Here is an 18,017-nt window from a genome sequence, read left to right on the forward strand (position 1 = left end):
TCAGGAACACCAAGAAATCGGGTAGTCCTCTGTCTGAAGACACATTTAACTACATTATATTTATCCTATTTTCAAGAGGCTCTTGATGTTGAAAATTCCTTAGGCAATCCTAGTGCTTCCCACAATTAATTGTTGGAAGATATTAGCAAGAGCAACCAAGTTTCTGTTCAATATAGTCTTATGTTAAGAAATTATGTGAAGGCATCCTTGTAACATTAATGAACTATTCTGATTAATGTGCTATGCTGAGAGAGTTGTCAGGGATTGAAGTTGACATTCGTTTCTATCTGTTCTTTAATCTGAGAAATTTACCTTAAGCAGGTGGTCTTTCTTCCTTCAGGGCTTCCACCTATTACATCCATTAGCCCTTGTTTAGAATGTGCTTTCCTACTGCATTTACACACAAGTTCAATTTGGAGAGCAAGACCTGGTTGCAAACAGCTTTTGCCTCAAGAAAGTACCATTGTGGTACCTTCCGATACTGTGTTCACTAGACACGCAGATTTGTAAAAAATCCCCAACCCTACTATGAAACAAAAAGCGGTTTACAAAGCAAGCTGCTGTTTTTAGAAAGCAAGCTTGAAAAGAAGGAAAGCTACTCTCAGTAGTTTTCAGCTATTTTAAGAAACTAACTCTAAAAGACAGTATTGCTTTCTCTTTCAACCCTGAGCTGTTCAGTTTCAGCCCTTGCTACAAGTACTAAAACAACACTGGCTGCAAATAAAACGATTTTTCATCTAACATTGTAAACTACATCTTAGTCTCACTAGTTTGAGGTTCTCCCTTAAACAGATTATACAATCACTAATTGCTACTAACACTACTTTTTGAGGCTGATGCACCAACTCATGTAAACTTGCACAGAAATTTATAGTCAAAAGTGATTTAGTTTTACTTCAGGCTATTTATCAACTTGTTCGTATATTGCAAAATGCATCCTTTTGTATTTAATAAGGGACAATATGGTGTCAGAACTTAATGTTCCAGCTATTTTCTCTAAACTATTAGTTCATTCTGTTTCCTACATTCCGTCTATACCACTGGTGTATATTCCAGTCTGAGAGCCAGCTGATACTGAAGTCTGCCTCGCTCCCTCCCCAGGAAGTGAAAACCAAATGGTGGTTTCCCAGAGCTTGCTTGTAACCACCCCCTCTGCCCATTAAGTTTCGTGGGCCTCGTTCAATTTTACTATACTTGGTAGCACGCAGAGGATCAGGATGCACCTGCAAACTTGCAGCACATGATACTTCCTGGAGTTGAAGGTTCCAAGTTGGCACCATCCACAGAGAATGTTTCACGTAACAATAGGCTGTTGTTCTTTCCAGCTCAGTTTACACACAGCTAGATTCACCAACATATAAATAAACGGTCCTCTTGAATAACCTGAAACTTTGTATATTGTGAAAGGTGGGAAATTTGTTTGCATCTTCGAGAATGAATAAAGCAACTGAAGTGAAAGATATTGAGATGTATGAATAAACCTTTTCAGTAAATGTAATTCACAGGTTTGTACTTGTTCAGAAGTATTTAACCACAAATATCTGGTAATTAGACCATTACATGAATTCATCATCATGAATGACCATTAAATGAATTTGTATCAACTGATACACAGTAATTATAGCTCATGCTGACCCTTTGATTCAAAATTATTATTTTTTAAAAGATAAAGTATATGCCAGTATTTCTAAACTGAACAGCAGATATCTTAAAGAGATATTCAACAGTAAAAAAATTCTGAGCCATGGAAGACCAGTAATAGCAAATGCTCCTTCAACACTTTAACCTTTGCCCCAGATAACCTTTTATCACTTCCTTGATGCTTTTCTTAAGAAACATGCCTTTTTTAAAAGGCTCAAACTACACAAGTTTATTTGAAAATTCAACATCTGCCAAAAATTAGGCATTTGCAGTGTTACTTCTGATACGAGCTAATATGTTTTAGAAGTAAAAATGGTAGCTGAAGTTTCATGAAAAATGTCAGTTTTCCCACGATTATATAACATTTGACCAGATAATTTCTGATTTGTTTGGTGATTTAAAGACAACCACTACGTTATGCTGACAGCCATACAAAATGTAAGAGAAACTTGCACTTTAACCCTCGTGTCATGATGTCAAGATTTGAACAGCTACAAATGCAGCATTTGCATTTTCAGTGCCATACCGAGTTGAATTCAGCACCACCTAAACCCAAAGCAGCAGCTGATTAAAAAAAGAAAACATAAGTCAAATGATAAAGCTACATAGTTTAGTACATTAAAACAAAAACAAGGACAATGGTATTTGTATAAGGTTCCAAAAATATACAAATAGGGGGAAAAAAAAAAGTCACTGTACACAACTCTGAGGTTGTTAAAGTGATTGGATAGACTGAACAGTGCAAGACATGCTTTTCCAGTTACAAGCTCAAAACAGAAGTGCAAAAGAAATTAAAGCTTTATCTGAAGTGATTTACCTTTTAGGATAAGGAAAGCTTAGAATATTGTCATCAGTGTTACAGAGAAATTTCTACCCCACCCCCAACACATACACACAAAATAGTTTAACTTTTCCCATAATACAGCATTTCATTCAAATGGTGTCCCCCTGAGCGTGGTTATTGTAGGGACAATTTGTCTGATACTTATTAGACGCTGGCCTATGAATCAAGTGATCCGTAGGTAGCTTCTCAATTCTCCAGCTTTGGCTAACAATACCTGCAATTTACAGGCAGTGAAAGTGGCAGCTAGCGTGGGTTCAAACTCTCCTGCAACTAGCTTCGAAAGACCACCTCACTGTAAGAAAGCAGTTGTGCTGAAAGGAGGTGCTAAGTTATGGCTGAGGAACAAAGAAATTGCTTTATAGGTCTCTGTACTCTCCCCCAGAGTTAAGAACAATTTCAGGCAAGTGCTTTTAGCAGGCTGACTAAGCTGTACATGCATCTATCCATGCAAATGTAGAATATGGCTCCCAAGACCTAGAACCAGGGTGTGTACGTGTGAAGACTGGATAGAAGGTCCTTCCTTGTAAGTCTACAAAAATATATAGCCAATACTGTAGCTTAAGAAGTCAGTTTTACTCATTACAGAGAGATCCTCCAAAAGTATTAACTACTTTTCAGACATTCCAGACAAGGTCACTTGTAACAAAAAAGGTCCAGTTCTCTAAAACAAGATTTTAAAAGTGGATCTTTCCTTCAAGTGAACAGGACATCTGCTTTTACGCTTAACTTTTTTGTCAGTTAAGACTGAATTTATTTAAGATTTTATGTGAACATATGCATAAACACAAATAAGTTTACTTTAAACACATCTGCACAGAAAAAATATTAACCCTTCAAAACATAACAGAGCAGGTCTGGTTAGTATTTATCTATTGCAAATCTTAAAGATTCTGTGCATTAGGCCCACCCATACAGAAAGCAGGGGAAAAGTCTCAATGAAAGAAAAATTACTGTTCAAGTCTAAGTGGTGTTTTGAAGAGCCAGCAGCCTAAGTGACACCATGAAGCTAGTCACAGTATCCAAACAAGCAGACCTGCTTGGGCTACTAAAGCAGTGTATCCTCCTGAAGGTGTCATTTACTCCCAAGTTATTTTCTGTTCCGAAGGCGTTTAGATTTCCTAGGACAGTCTGTGGACTCAACCGCCTTCCTCCGTTTTCTAGGAGACTGTTCATTTGAGCCAGAACCTGAAGAATTTCCTACTGTACTCTCCATCACCTCGCGCAGCTTGCGTTCAAGCTCTGCCAATCGGGCATTCTGTTCACCTATGATTTGGGTTTGCTCTAGCAGTTTCTGATCTTGATCTTGGAGTTGTTTCTGTTGCTCTTGCACTTTGATGCGAAGCTCTGAGATTTCCCGCTTGAGTGCTGTCAAGCCCGTGCCATTCGCTTTTACCTGCTGCTGGAGTTTGGTGACTTCCTGTCTTGAAGGGTTCTGCTTGGAGAAGAGCTGCATTGTTGTCAGTGCTGCAGAAGGCCCTGGAACTTCAGAGAAAACTGTGATCAATCCTCTACAACTTTAAGACAAAGGTAGAAACTGTGTCCCAGTTTTCATATTTTGCTTATCCCTACTCCCCAAACGTGAATCTGAATACTGATTGCAAGTTGTGTGAATGGATTTAGTCATTTAAATGTCTAATAAGAGCATATGGTATCTCAGAGCACAACTAGTTTAATTTAAAATACTTAGATTTTCAGTAGTCTGGAAAACAGCTCATCATTCATTTTCTGTATATAAGCCCCCCCTCCTTTTGCTGTATCAAAAATTACATAGAGGTATTATGTTATCATGTAGACTTAGTGTCATGGATGTTAAGTCAAAAACCCACAATATGTCCATAAATTACTTATTACAGAATAGTTACATTAAATAAATATATTTCAACAGAGCACTACAATTCTGCTGTCTTAGTTGTAGACAGCTAAAGTTCTAAAATTTTGTGGTTTGGGGCTTAAGATTTTTCAGTTTAACTTTTTAGCAGAAAGGAATTTTCCATACTTCTTTAGAATCATTCTTCCTAAGTACTAAAACCATACTGGAATCTGAACTTGCCAATGCTGATAATAAAGTTCCTGCAAATCAAGAAGACTAAGACCTGCTGTTTAATTTCATTCACATTTTCTATAATTTTACTTTTCTAGCAGTGCTGTGCAAGTAAGATGCAACTTTTAAGCGCTAAAAAGACAGAACAGTGTGGAACAGCCCAGGACAGTTATCCTCCTCCTCCTCTTTTTTTTTTTTTCTTTTCAGATGCCAGCATAGCTACATGACACTAATGGGTTGCCATTAGGTAGGTTATGCTCCTCCCTCAACACAAGATAGGCATTTTTATGCTGCATAAAGCCTTGGCCTTGAAAAGCTGGTTGACATCAACTATGGTTTTGGGCAATACTTATTCAACTGAGAGACTCAGTCGAATTGAGGTGTAATTAACAGGATATAATGTACAGGTAGTGTACAGACTTATGGCTAAAGGATGGACAGGTCACACCAGAAACAAGCAGCTCCTACAGTTCGGCCTATCATTTTTGCTCAAGATGTAATTTTTAAAAAATATTTTAAGTTATCCTTTCAGAGAGTTAATTTCACAGTTCCTAAGAAGTGTGAAGATGTTCAGCACAGGGAAAACACTACAGTTCTACTAACCTTTTGCTTTTGGCTATTATATGAGGCAATTACCTTAGACTTTGGTTCACAAAAGTTCTGGAGAGTCTGATAGAGTATACGAAGGAGCAGTTTAATTGTTTCTTTATAGACTTAATTGCCTTTTCATTACTACCTATAAGTATTTTGCTTGTTACTGTATACATTAGTGCCCCAGGGAAGTAAAAAAGTACATACAAGGATGTTCTAGCTCTCCTATGCACTACAACAGCTTAGGCTAATTCATTTGCTGATCGTCCTAAAAATAAAAGGCGTCGAGTTGTCATCTCATGTGCCAAATTTCAACTAAGTGCAATGATAAAGTCTCATTCATTGGTGGCACAAAAGCGTTTGTTTAATGAATACACACTATGCATAATTCTAACATACATTCAAGTGACTGTTCTTTTGGTAGTACAAAGGCTCCTTAAATTTCAAAGCAAATGAATTTCAGTTAGCATTCTTAAGAAACAAGTATCATCAATATTTATGTAATAAAGCTCACATTTAAGGAAGGGAGCTTTAAAAAGATACAGTGCTGTGAATTTTTACAGAAAAACTAAATAAAACTTAACTATACATTGGAATTAATACCTGGGGCAGTTCCTATCAGACGTCCCGATACATCTGACCCAGGCATCTTTCTTTTCAGTATTGGAACAATCTTCTCATCAAAATATTCCATAGCCATGGAGGAAATGTCCCTTAGTTCTTGAAGAACTTCATGAGCTCTCTGAGGAGCTCTTGTAGAGTTTACATACCTTAGAACACGATAAATTTCATCTATTACCTAAAACATTTAAGAAGAATTAGGATTTTCTGATAAAGGCAAGATTATTTCAGATCATTGTAGAAGTGCTGGCATACTCAGGGGCTTTTACTACGTAACTATTGCAAACCACTGTGTTCTTTAGTTCTAGAACAGCTTTTTGAAATGAAATGCTGTTCGTGATATATCAGAGAAGCTATTAATTTGATCTATCACAACAACTCTCTTCAAACTCATGAAATAATGCTCATTGTGTGACATTTTGTTTTACTACATCCATACTTGAGTTCTAAGTTACCTAATCTACACTCAGCAGAGCATAATAATTTCTTTTTGGAGAACCTGAAGTAAGATATGCTAAGCCGCACTGCAGAGCAGTCACTCCCCCAGCCAGTTACGAGGCATATGAAACACATGAATTGAACAGCAAGAATTATCTTTATGTCAGTCCCAAGAGGTGTAAATATTTACTTCAGTCCACTTGCATGCACCCAAAATATTGCAAATTCAGATTAAGTCCAAAATATATTAATTTATAAAATATCAATCCACTCCTGACAGAGAACATAAGCACCCTCTTAACAGGTTTCACAAACGAGCCCTTTGGTTAGGAAAGGCACAGAGAGATGAAAGGTGTCTTGCTAATCTACAAATCATAGTCGGAGGCAGGTCAAAATAGGAGTGCTGGTCTCTCATTACCAAAACTACTGACACAGGTAGTTTGCACAGGATTAAGAACGGTTGAACAGTCTCCTAAGAACACAGATCTTAAAGACTTAGAATCATAGGTAAGACAATACGGTTGCATCTTGTGTTTTAATAAAGGAAGCTTAGCTAAAAAGTTGCAAAAGCTGGACAAGAGTCAAGTGTCTCATCACCCAACAAGCTTACAAAAGACTTCTCTAATTTTACCCACATTATATCCTGTTAGGAACAACATCCTCAAAGCATTCTCCTGCCATCTTCAATATAAAATCTTGCAGCAGCGCTCTGCTATCACCAGGTACCCTCACACAGTATGCCAAACCTCAAATGAGGATTCACATGTTCCAACACAAATTCACTTCCTGACACTTCTATGGCAGCTTCATTCAAAGGGGAGCAGGGCAGGTAGGGGGGAAACCACAGACTGTAAGGGAACACTAACCCTTGAATCTGCTTGACCAAAATAGGACTTTCTGGTGAATTGGTAACTGTGCTGAGAGAGCAGTGGCGCTAGCAAGCTCATACACTAAGTAAATAATTAAAAAAAGAACTTTTTAGCTGTTTTATCAGAATACAAACAAGGTCATTATGACTCAGTGCCCACAAGGAAAACGGCTGGCAAGCTCACTTGCCCAGCTCCTGCACGCCCCAGGTCTAGATCGCATATTACCTTCCCATCTACTGTTCAAAAAAAGTAAGGCAACGTTTCTTTTAAGTATTCCATTTTCTATGTGAGTATTAAGGATTTCTGTTTCACTTTATGTTATACTACATTTTTAAAAGTACATAGTATATATAAAAATATAAAGTCAAATAAGCATAAATACATTGAACTATAATGATTTAATTTAAAATTAATTAAATATCAAGTCAACAAGAGTGTACGGAAATCAAGTTACCTCTTCAAGATAAAAATACATTGCGTGCCGACAGCCTATCCTACTGTACTGAATGTAAAATGCCTGCCATGCTTCACCTGAATCCAACAGCTAAATTTTCCATTCATCCCGGTGCAATTCAGTTATCTGCCCATGAAAAATTAATACCAACATATCCAAACCTCACATGGAAAGATCAATGAATAGCGCATTAGACTAATGTTCACAGATCTTGTTTCAACCCTGAGCTGTACCAGTCTTCCTCAGATCATGATTTGGTCAGTTCCCCTGGGCACTTCTGTTTTCACAGCTTATGAAACAGCGGTATCTCCGATGTACATCTCGCTTACGTAATTTATATTTTATGTTGGGGTGGTATTCTGAAACACCAGAATTATTCAGTCGTCTTTAATATTTAACATGCTTTATCTACTAATTCCACCTACTACTAAATATCTTAATTCAATTAATCTGAAGTACCTAAACCCTTAAGAAAGGTGCCTAACATCTTCCTGATTGACTGAGTGCTTAGTGTTACACACAGTCTAAATTACTACATCTTCTAATGACCAGGCCTCCGGCTGTTTTGTACAATTAAAATTCAGAATTAAACCCTACGTATCATGTGTTTCTTGTAAAAGGTTGTATAGGATGTATACGCCACAAGTCAAACATCAGAATTAAGAAAGAATCTAAGGGAAAATGGAAATCGAGTTTAAAATAATATTTAGATATAGTCTGGTTCATTCATTTCAGACTGCCTGTTATAGCAGAGTATTGGCTTCCGTGTTTGTTTGCAAGTATCTGAAATACAGTTTCAGTGTGTATATATATATATATACACACACACACATATATTATATAAATTTGTCCCAGCTGTCCCACGTTAAGTTACACAATCATATTTTTTAAATACAGATATACATTCACGTAATACAGTCTACATTTTACCTTTCCAGGTATGAAGCAACAGAGATTAGAATCCACATACTTCATGAAAGTCATATTTAACAGAGAAAGTCTCGTTTCTACAGCAGCAAGGATGTCTGCATGACGAGCTAATGAATGGTTTCTCCTTTCCGACTCCCGTCTAGAAGACAAACCATTAAGTGACACTGATTTAACAATGAGTCAACAAAATAAAACTGTAACAATAGCTCGAGTTAATTTCACCCTTAAAACCCTCTGAGGTTTGAAAATGTAACCACTAACATTAGTCTGTCTTTATGGAAAAACACTGATACAGATTGAGAACCAGCTAGTAATAGCATACTACACTTTCTTAGACAAAATTTGTTCTCTAAATACTTACTACATCTTATGTGATCCATAAACTCTATATATAATTTAGGACTATTTAAAAACAAGCTTTCAGTACTAACTAGCAGTAGGCACTGAGTCAGTGTGACTATTTTTATCCCCCCCATATTCCTTGACATAAATTTAATATATCATTAGTGCTTACTACAAAGTTGAGGTTGAGATATAAGCTCTTTTGACAAAGGATCTCTACAGTAAGTAGCATTTAGTTTCTTCACCCTGAGTGGGAAATCTGATAGGACACAGCAGCAGCAGCTGCAGTTACTCACTGGAAATAAGAGAAAAGACACTGCTTTAGTGAGGAACTAGCTCCCAGTAATGCTCACGTGTCAAGCCCGCCTCCCTTTCCCCTGTTTAATCCTTGGCACTGAAAAACCTTGGTTTTTTTTTTAAGCAGAGTCGTAGATAAATCATCAGCGAAGGCAGTCGGTCTTGAAAAGGAATGGAATTTATTCATTCCTAGGAGTCCTTGCTTGATTTGCCAGAAGAGTTGAGTTAATACAGGACCCACTCTTCCTTTCTCTGTTTAAAATACCAGAGACACTTTCCAATATTCCAGTTCCTAGTATAAGACAACTTACATTCATCCACACCATTATTTTGTAATTAGATCTTAGGTTCAAGGTGCTTTTGGAAAAAAAAAGAAATGAAACCAAATGATTCAAATTTTCAAGATATATAAGTTGAATTAGCTAGCAAGAAATGCCTTTTCAATATTCTACTTAAAAGAATCTAGCATATTTAAGTTTAACTACAGTTTTAACTGGTACATACCTTGGAAGTTGAGCTTTAACTTGCTTTTGACACAAGTTGTGGTATCTTTCCACTTTCAGAAATCCCTGATTTAACATCCGCTGGCAAACCAAGTCCATTCGCTTACAAACCTGTATTTAAGTAAAAAGAAAAACTTCAGGCTCACTTAAGGCCACAAGTCACTTTTACTATTATCTTATCCATACTCGCTTGGTAGTAAAAGATTCTCTTATCAGTTTTTGCTCCATTTCAAGAAGCAGAAACTACAGTTGAGCTTAAGGCATCACCATCTTTAACAATGGTCATGATACTCCAAAAAGGAGCAGCTATGTTCCACAAAATTCACAAATTAATCTCCTGATATTGCCTAACAGAGATGGTACGCTGAATTCCACCCATACATAAGCAGATACAATTTCCTTTGATTTTACTGAAAGTTGCAAATGCCTGTGCCTGGCTTGTAGCTTGGCCTCCAGAGTGATTCTGGTAGATCAAGTTAATATTTTGTAGTCTCAAAAAAGAAGCCTTTAAAAAGACGAAATCATGATGGTTTTCTTTCAGCATTTAAGGTTTATCTTTTTGAAGACAGCCACAATTAAATTTCAAAACTTATGCAATATTGTGCATGTGAAGCAAGATTCTTTTTCATATAAAAATAGGCTTTTCTCCTCTGTTTAACAGATTTCTTCATTTGCTATGTTGGATACCAACAGCCTCATTTTTTTGCACAGATTTAGGGAGAAAGGACATTAATAGCTGCAGAAAACATAATAAACTGCTAAATTTAAACCTTTACAAAGTAACCAGTTACAAGACAAAGCCAACTTGTACAAAAGTCTACAGCAGTTGCAATTCAGTTCTGAGGATGCAAGGGCTTCGTGAACCAACTGTCCTTTGAAATTGTTTTGGGCTTTTTTTTTTTTTTTTGTACTAAAGTGCACAACTCCCGCTGTGATCTTGCTTTCCCACAGATTAGCTTTGCCTTTTTTTTTTTTTAAATAAACACTCCTTCCCTCCACACACTACTCATTTCATAGTTTTAAAGTCTATGTAAGTTTATACCTCCAGGAAGAAGATTCTCACTTCTCCCAGAAAAGCCTGCAATTATTTTCTGTTTACATGGAAGGCACTACTTAAGTTCTACTTTCTGTGAGTCTTCCTCTAGTCATAGCTAGTTTAAGTTCTGTACGTAAGAACTGACCATTTTCAAACAGATCTGTATTAACAGACCATTAAGTAATTGCTGTCTATCTGTCTGTGCTCCTTTGTATTAGATCTTCCTTGTTAACAAAGGAGAATGATCAGACAGGCTAACTACGGAGGTACAGTCTCAGTACACTCTCCCCCACATTGACTGAATCAGCTAAATCATTCCCAGTGTATAAGAAACAATGCTGGCCCTTCAACTACAGGAAAAGGGAAATTGTCACGTTTCGTCCAAGATACCAGCTGCGTTGGCGATACCTGGATGTGATGCCATTTCTGAGCACAAGACTTAACAGCTTACTTGTAGTTCTAATGCTACCAAAGCCCTGAACTAGGACCTAGTACCTGCACAAGGGCTACGTTAGCTATGCAATTCTTCAGCACAGAGAGAAACAACCCCAGACGCGTTATTAGCTACAAGTCCAGAGGAAGCACAGGAGTGATTTTCACCCTGTGGACACTGACACCTGGTGGCAGCAAGGACTTTGCAGTGTGCTGAAGCCCTCCCACTTCCAAGACAGTCACAATGGGTAACACGAACTGCACTAGATTTTTTTTTTTAAACACTGGATTTTTTTAATCTTACTCATTTCCTTACGCTACGCAGCATGAAGAATTATTTGCTTCAATTTCTGGACATTACCCATATTTGTGCCAATAATCAGTCTAGAACCCAAACACTGAACAGATAACAGGTACCACCAGAAACCAAAAGTGTTTGTCTACAACTTATTTTACCAGTCATCTCTTAATTCTCAGCTGGTTCCTGATGTCACCATTTAAACCACAAGGCCCCTGAAGTTACAGGAACAATATACGTCTTTCAGACTGCATAGTCAGCAGTCACATGCAAAGCAGCATTATTACACTTTTAAGTGTTCATATTAGTCCAGGACAGTTTGATACTAGCTATTTGATGGACCATAAGAAAGTCAAGAGTTAAATTTGCTCATATTTGTATTTGCAAGTTTTTGTGAATATTTTCTTATTCTAGCCATAAAGCTGAAAAAGCTCAAGTTTCCTCACATGTCAAGTCCAACCAGACACTCTGTTCAAATTTCAGTGTTAGAAAGTTATTCCAAGTCCACGTGAAGAGCAGAATGAGAAGGTGGCTGCTTCTTAGCGTGCTGACTTATATGCAGTAACAGCTTCTACGAAAGAGCCAATTTTCCACTTCATTTGTAAACAAACTAAACTGACACAATCTACCAGACAACTACTACCAGCTTCCCTCTCCTCAAGCATGTCTTATTTCTTCCAAGCTTCACTAACAGATATCTCTGTTTTGATACTGGATAAAAATATCCTGAAGTATTTAGATTCAATATATGTTCTTTTTCTTAGAGTTTACACAGACACCATGTTTCATAATGCCTTTCTAGGGTAAAGTATAAGTCAGTGACAAAATGTTGATGACTTCAGCAAGAACCTTTAAAATAGAAATGCCTGTAAATATAGATTTACTGAAACTGTGGGAAGATTAAAGCCGTGCTGTCCAAAGGCTATCAGTCCTTACTTGTGCTGTGCAGAAAATAAGCACAAGTTTGCTGCAGAATCTAAGACACTTCTGATGTGTGTCAGAATCCAAGATAACCTTCTCCTCAGAGGGCTCATGGAAAGAGGTTATGGATTGTTTGTTTTTAATCACACTTGCTGTAGTAATAGCCTGAATGTAAGTGCATTTCCAAGCTCAGACATGTGAGTGAAAAGAAACTGGAATGTAAGAATTTCATTATTATCCTACTCAGGTAAAAATTCGAGAGCTTCTGTAAGTCATTAAAAAAAATCACAGTAAAAGCCTTCAAAAGCTGGAAGATATGCTAGCTGCCCTATCAGCATGCATACTAGGCTGCTGCTTGTCCATTACAGCTTCAGATGTAAGGATCTTCTGGGTTTTTGGTGTTTCTCTTATGATGACATACCAGAGGAAGCAGAGGAAGTGAATACTCAAAAGGGCTAAAAGCAAAATGCTGCTGCTTTTCCTCTAATTCACTTTATCTGAACTAAAGCTTGAGAACTCAGGATTTCCACTGAGGCATAATTGCAGACAAGATTGCATTCTGAATACCTATTGTTTAGTCTCCATTACTTTAGATCTACTTCACTGCTTAACCAGTAGGTGCTTCATTTATGCTTTTAAATGCAGTGACACCAGGAATATCAGAAAGCATTATGCTCAGGAAAGCAAGTGCATCTTTGCACAATGAGGGGCCCATGGTCTTGCCTTACCTGATGGCAATCATCATAAGCAGGAAACATTCTTTACCTCGTCCTTTGGTGACAGAAAAAGACTTATGGATCTTAAGCCTTAGATTATGCTTCTCATTATGCTCTACATAAACAATACAGGTTCCTATCCCTATTTTAATCTGAAAATTTGCTGATGTTCTATGTCCTCCCACCAAGCCAACTCCTTAGTTTGTCTTCTTGTACACCCTCTAGCTCCAACACCAGTTCAACTCAAAGACTTTTTTTTTTTTGGTCAAGAAAAAGAAAGAGATTAGGACATCCATTTCCTTCAATGCTGGGATGCAGAGAATGCATCAAAGTGATCAGTTTAGGGAATCCACATTTTGTGTCTACACATGTATGATCAAACTTCGTTTAGGTTGATTGATGTCCTGGATCACATCTTCCCACCTTCCTCAAGATGCTTTATCCTATGGAATGCCACACTACAAGGGGTTAATGAGGCTGCTTTTGGGCACATTTTTAAAATGCATAAAACATAAGCAATTTAATCCCTGTCATTCAATTACCATGGTCCTGCAATGTATCTTTAGCAGAACACTACTCATTATAAGATACACCCATTCATCTTTGATAAGCAGCTCAAGTCAGTTCTCATAGAGAAGAAAAATTTACTGTTTGTGCAAGACATACCTTAGCACAGGAATACACAAGTGTCTCCCAAGGCTACTTGTAGCCTTTAAAAATCTGAAAGTGATTAAATTTCATTACGAATTTATGCCTAGGCATTGTTATTTTTAAAGGCTACCTTAATTCTCCATCAATAGCATACAGAGTTATGTAAAACATCCAGTCTCTTCGTCTCTGTTTATAGCCTTCAGTGAACACCTTTAGTTTGGAATGGCTATCCAAGAGATAGACATGGTTATGAGCTACACTTTTGACTAGGTTAAACTGAAAGGGCTTTGATTCTTTACATTAGTGCTGGTTAACAAAGACAAGTGTACGTTCTTCTCAGAAGAACGCTCACAATGCCTTCTGATGTGCTTAAGGGAACAGTAAGGAATTTGATGGAGATTACGTTTCTTGGCTGTCACTGACTCAAAAATTAAAAATACGGAAAGATCAGCTGAATAGTTTCCTTCATTTTACATCTAGTATTGTTCCATGTGTGTGTCAAAGTTGACATTTATCCAGCCTGGTTTTGCATATATCTGAAATTTCTGAAAGGGGCAGTCTTGCTTCAAGAAAAATGATCTTGTAGGTGCTACATAAGAGAGCATAAGTGTTACATTTTACTTCTTAAGCAGCACAGAGTGTTAAACAACTGGTTTAGTCCTTACACCACCATCTTTCCTATTCTCAACTTCCCTGCTGACAAAGCATCACTTACAAACATTAACTTAGCCCTACTGAAAGAAAAAACCTTTTATTGACTAGCGATGGCTCCCACGAGTACTACCATCTACAAAATGCAACAGGAAAGTTGCAGTATGTGTCCAGCCTTGCAATACAGACCATGCAACACTAAGCACACCCAAACCATATATGTACTTCTCTTCCCTCCACTCAAACTGCAAGTACTCAAAAGCAGAGGCTGCACTCCAAAAAAGCAGTACTACATCTTTTTCACAGATCCACTACCTACTCTCACAGAAGAAGCAAAAGTCTTTAGCGGACTGACAGCATGCTAGAAATATTTAGGTACTGGTGTACTTGGTGCAGTGTGAATAAGAACAGATTTTCTGCTGAAAAAAATCTCAGTTTAAAGCTACAGTCAGGATGCAACACTTCAGGTTGCTGATCCAGGACAATGCAGTCTAATTTTCTGCAGAAATATGCTTGAAATATTATCCAGTTTAGGCTAATAGCATTCTTAAAATAGAAACAGTACAGTACATGTAAGTTTACTACAGGTCACATAAGCTATACAGTAATTCCTTCACTGTTATTTCATTTATGACCTCATAAGAAATTCAGTAAGATAGCAGCTTGTCATGTTATGCCATAGTTTACATCAGGCTCCTTATGCAGGCAGTTATAGATAGATATACACTGATCTCCTCACTGACAGCTGCGCTTTTTTTTGGCATTCTAAAGTTTGGAGGTAGAGGTAATATCTTTTATTAGATCTGCTACTATGACCGGAAGAAGCAGGCAGCCTTTCAGGGAGGAGAGACAAGGGCTTCCTTACGTCTTCTTTTTTGCCCCACATTTATTTCTAGATAGGGTAGGGTCCTTGGAGCAGCAGGCTCGTCATCTCCTACACTTGTAGGCTTAAGCTCTATAAGTCAAAATAAACAGACATATCAGACACAACAGAGTAGTCCCCCAGGGAAAGCAGTCACTAGGAGAAATAAGCCGCCAGCAGCCCCAGTAATTCCTTATAGAGGACGAACGGAATGAAAGAAGAGATGGTAAAAGACCTTTAGGAACGCATGTATGGAGGCACACACCTGCATGCCCGGGGCTCGGGGGCGGCTGGGGAGAAAGGAGAAAGCCCCACCGCATCCCACCCCGCCCTTTCCCCGGCGAGAGCAGCAGCCCGACGGGGGGCGGCCGGGGCCGCCGCCACCTCCCCACCTCCTTCCAGCGCTGCTCCCGCCCCGAGACCGGCGGCGCCCGGCCACCGAGGCGGGCTTCCCCCGGTGGGCACGGGCCCTGGCCGCAGCAGGGCTCCCCGCTCGCCCGCCCCGCCGCCTCCCCTCCCCTCCCCGGCCCCTACCAGCCGGAGCTGGCTCGTCTCATCGTAGGACAGGAAGCTAAGGATGCCCTCGATCGCCACAATGGGCAGCCCCATGAGCGTGTTGCTCTGAGGCGGCGGCTCCAAGGGCGCCAGCGCCTCGGGAGACTCCGAGACCGTGGGCGGGGAGAGCCGCGCCGAGCCCAGGGCGCCGCCTTCCCCGTCCGACAGGAGCCGCTCCTCCGGCGCCGCCATCTTGCAGCCCGTCCTTCCTCCACTGAGGGAGGGGAGGGAACCTTCCTATGACGACACTTCCGCCCCCACTTGTACCGGACGGAGCGCCCCGCCCGGCCGCTTGGGGGCGGCCGTTAACTGTCCGGCGGCGCCCGGCCCCGGCAGCGCCCCCTGCAGGGCCGCCGCGCTCCGCCCTGGGGCTGCGCGTCCGCAGGGCCCTGGGGCGGCTGCGCGGCGGTGCGGACCGGGCCCCGGGAGGACCCTCAGCTGGCTGAGGGAGGGCTCCACGGCGCGGGGGAGGCTGCTCGCAGTTCCCCCCAAGTGCTGGGCACCCCACCAGCCGCAGGTTTAAAACAAGCGACTGGAAATAAATGTGTCATATTGTGTGTAACGAAAGCTTGAGGCTCGCTGTCGGCGAACGCGGCAGGGGGGCTAAAAGCACAAGCAGGGTTTGATGAGGGTGTCAGGACGCACGGGGAAGTGGCACCGTGTGCCTGGTGCCTTCCTGGCACCAGGTACGTAGGCAACCGCTGCTGACTGTGTTTGGGAATAGCACCCTGAGCTCCCTACGGCAGCAGCCCGACCCCACACATCTGGGGTTTTGCACGTTAGTCTTACGAGGGTCGTTACGAAGCTTCAGGGCTTTTTTCTTCCCACTCTGTGGAAGAAGAGACGTCGGAGTGAGGGCGGTCGAGGAGGCGGCTGAAGCTCAGAGACGTAGGCTATCCTGAGCTGGAAGGGACCCATGAGGATCATCCAGGAATGCTCCTCACTTCCACACAGGGCACCTAGAAGTTAAACCATCTCTCTCTCTCTCTCTATATATATATATATATCTCCAAATGCTTCTTGAACGCCAGCTGGCTTGGGGCTGTGACCCCTTCCCTGGGGAGCCCTCTCCTTGATGAGCTTTTCCCTAATACCCAACCTGAACTTCCCCTGAAGCAGCTTTACGCCATCCCCTCGCGTCCTGTGGCCAGACACCAGAGAGGGGAGAACAACTCCTCCCTCTCCATGACCCCTCCTGAGGAAACTGTGGGAAGAACAAAACCTCCGCCGCTCTTGCTGCTCAGGAGTACGACGCTGCTCCCTCCGCACTGCAGGAATGGCGCCGGCTGCACTGGCACAGCAGCCCCCCAGGAAAATAGGGCTGAATTACAGTGAAGCAGCTACAGGACAGAAAAATACCTCTGTAGCTCGTAAGTGAGGCACAACTACATCTTACAAATGTAATCCAGGCCTTTCTATTCTACATATAGACAGGTGAGCATCCTCCTTTTGTGTCCAACCTGGGGCGTACCCCTCCTTGGCCAGGACGTGCAGGGGGAGCCCCAGCAGCCGGGGTGAGCAGCGGGTGTGCAGGTCTGCTGTTGGCCTTCGGGGGTCAGAGCCAGCTGGCAAAAACTACAGCTGCCCACAAACCGCTGCTTGGAACCAGATATTACTGAGAAGGCAAAATACCCAGAATAAACCAAACTCTTCTCCTTTATTTGCCTTTAGTCCTGTATATTAGGGAGGTTTCTTGGATGTAATAGCTGGGGCAGCCAAGGGATGGGACCAAGGGCTGTTTCTAGAACATTCCCTATGCTTCTGAGTGTGGTCACAGACGCTTACACTAGAGTTTCACAACCATTTTAGCCTGACAGAACTTGGCACAGCCATTGAAAAGTATGGTGCTAGTCTCCTCTCTGCCTTCAGCTGCTGCTGCTGCTTGTTTCATGTCAGTATGATCGTGTGTGCTTGATTTGGGAACTGATGTGGCTGAAGACTGGCTTGCCAAAGAAAATTACTAGGCAAATACCAGAAGTGATGGTAACAAAGTGTATGGCAAAAAGCCATAAAATGTTTGGGGAGAATGGGAGCACTTGTTGCAGAACCTGCACCAAGGTAGTACAGCTTAAAATATTACAGGACTAAAGTGTTAGCTGCCTGCAGCATCCCCGTACATTTTTTTCAGCCATGCTTCTACTCTGTGAAGGTTTATCTTAACCCATTTCTTTCATGTGCAACTAACCCCTTTCCTTGTAAACCCCCCTGCAAACTTTTTCTTAAAAGAAAAAAATTGCAACTGGTAAAGAATTAACTTGGGAGCAAGGCAAATGCAAGGGTAAGCCTTTATGTGTGTCATCCTAATGGCACTCCAAAAATGTGCA

At 40.6% G+C, this 18,017-nt stretch overlaps 1 protein-coding gene across 1 annotated transcript; it reads right to left on the bottom strand.

Annotated features, from left to right (window-relative positions):
- Positions 1–3,199: 3,199 nt before the first annotated feature.
- On the bottom strand, positions 3,200–15,897 carry FBXO28 (F-box protein 28). Its single transcript, XM_068407868.1, has 5 exons — positions 15,673–15,897; positions 9,573–9,682; positions 8,430–8,568; positions 5,721–5,916; positions 3,200–3,967 (listed from the first exon to the last, which is right to left on the bottom strand). Exons 1-5 carry the CDS (start codon positions 15,883–15,885, stop codon positions 3,573–3,575), a joined length of 1,053 nt encoding a protein of 350 aa, XP_068263969.1. The 5' UTR covers positions 15,886–15,897; the 3' UTR covers positions 3,200–3,572.
- Positions 15,898–18,017: the final 2,120 nt, after the last annotated feature.

This window comes from Nyctibius grandis, chromosome 1 (assembly GCF_013368605.1).
Source record: "Nyctibius grandis isolate bNycGra1 chromosome 1, bNycGra1.pri, whole genome shotgun sequence".
Classification (NCBI taxonomy): domain Eukaryota; kingdom Metazoa; phylum Chordata; class Aves; order Nyctibiiformes; family Nyctibiidae; genus Nyctibius; species Nyctibius grandis.

What these genes read in the sequence shown, in the direction of transcription:
- FBXO28 (XM_068407868.1), bottom strand. Translation starts at nt 15,885, where the DNA reads ATGGCGGCGCCGGAGGAGCGGCTCCTGTCGGACGGGGAAGGCGGCGCC. An exon ending in AGACGAGCCAGCTCCGGCTG is followed by an intron (nt 9,683 to 15,672) that starts GTAGGGGCCGGG and finishes ACTTAAATACAG; the next exon opens with GTTTGTAAGCGAATGGACTT. An exon ending in TCTGATAGGAACTGCCCCAG is followed by an intron (nt 3,968 to 5,720) that starts GTATTAATTCCA and finishes TTTTCTCTGAAG; the next exon opens with TTCCAGGGCCTTCTGCAGCA.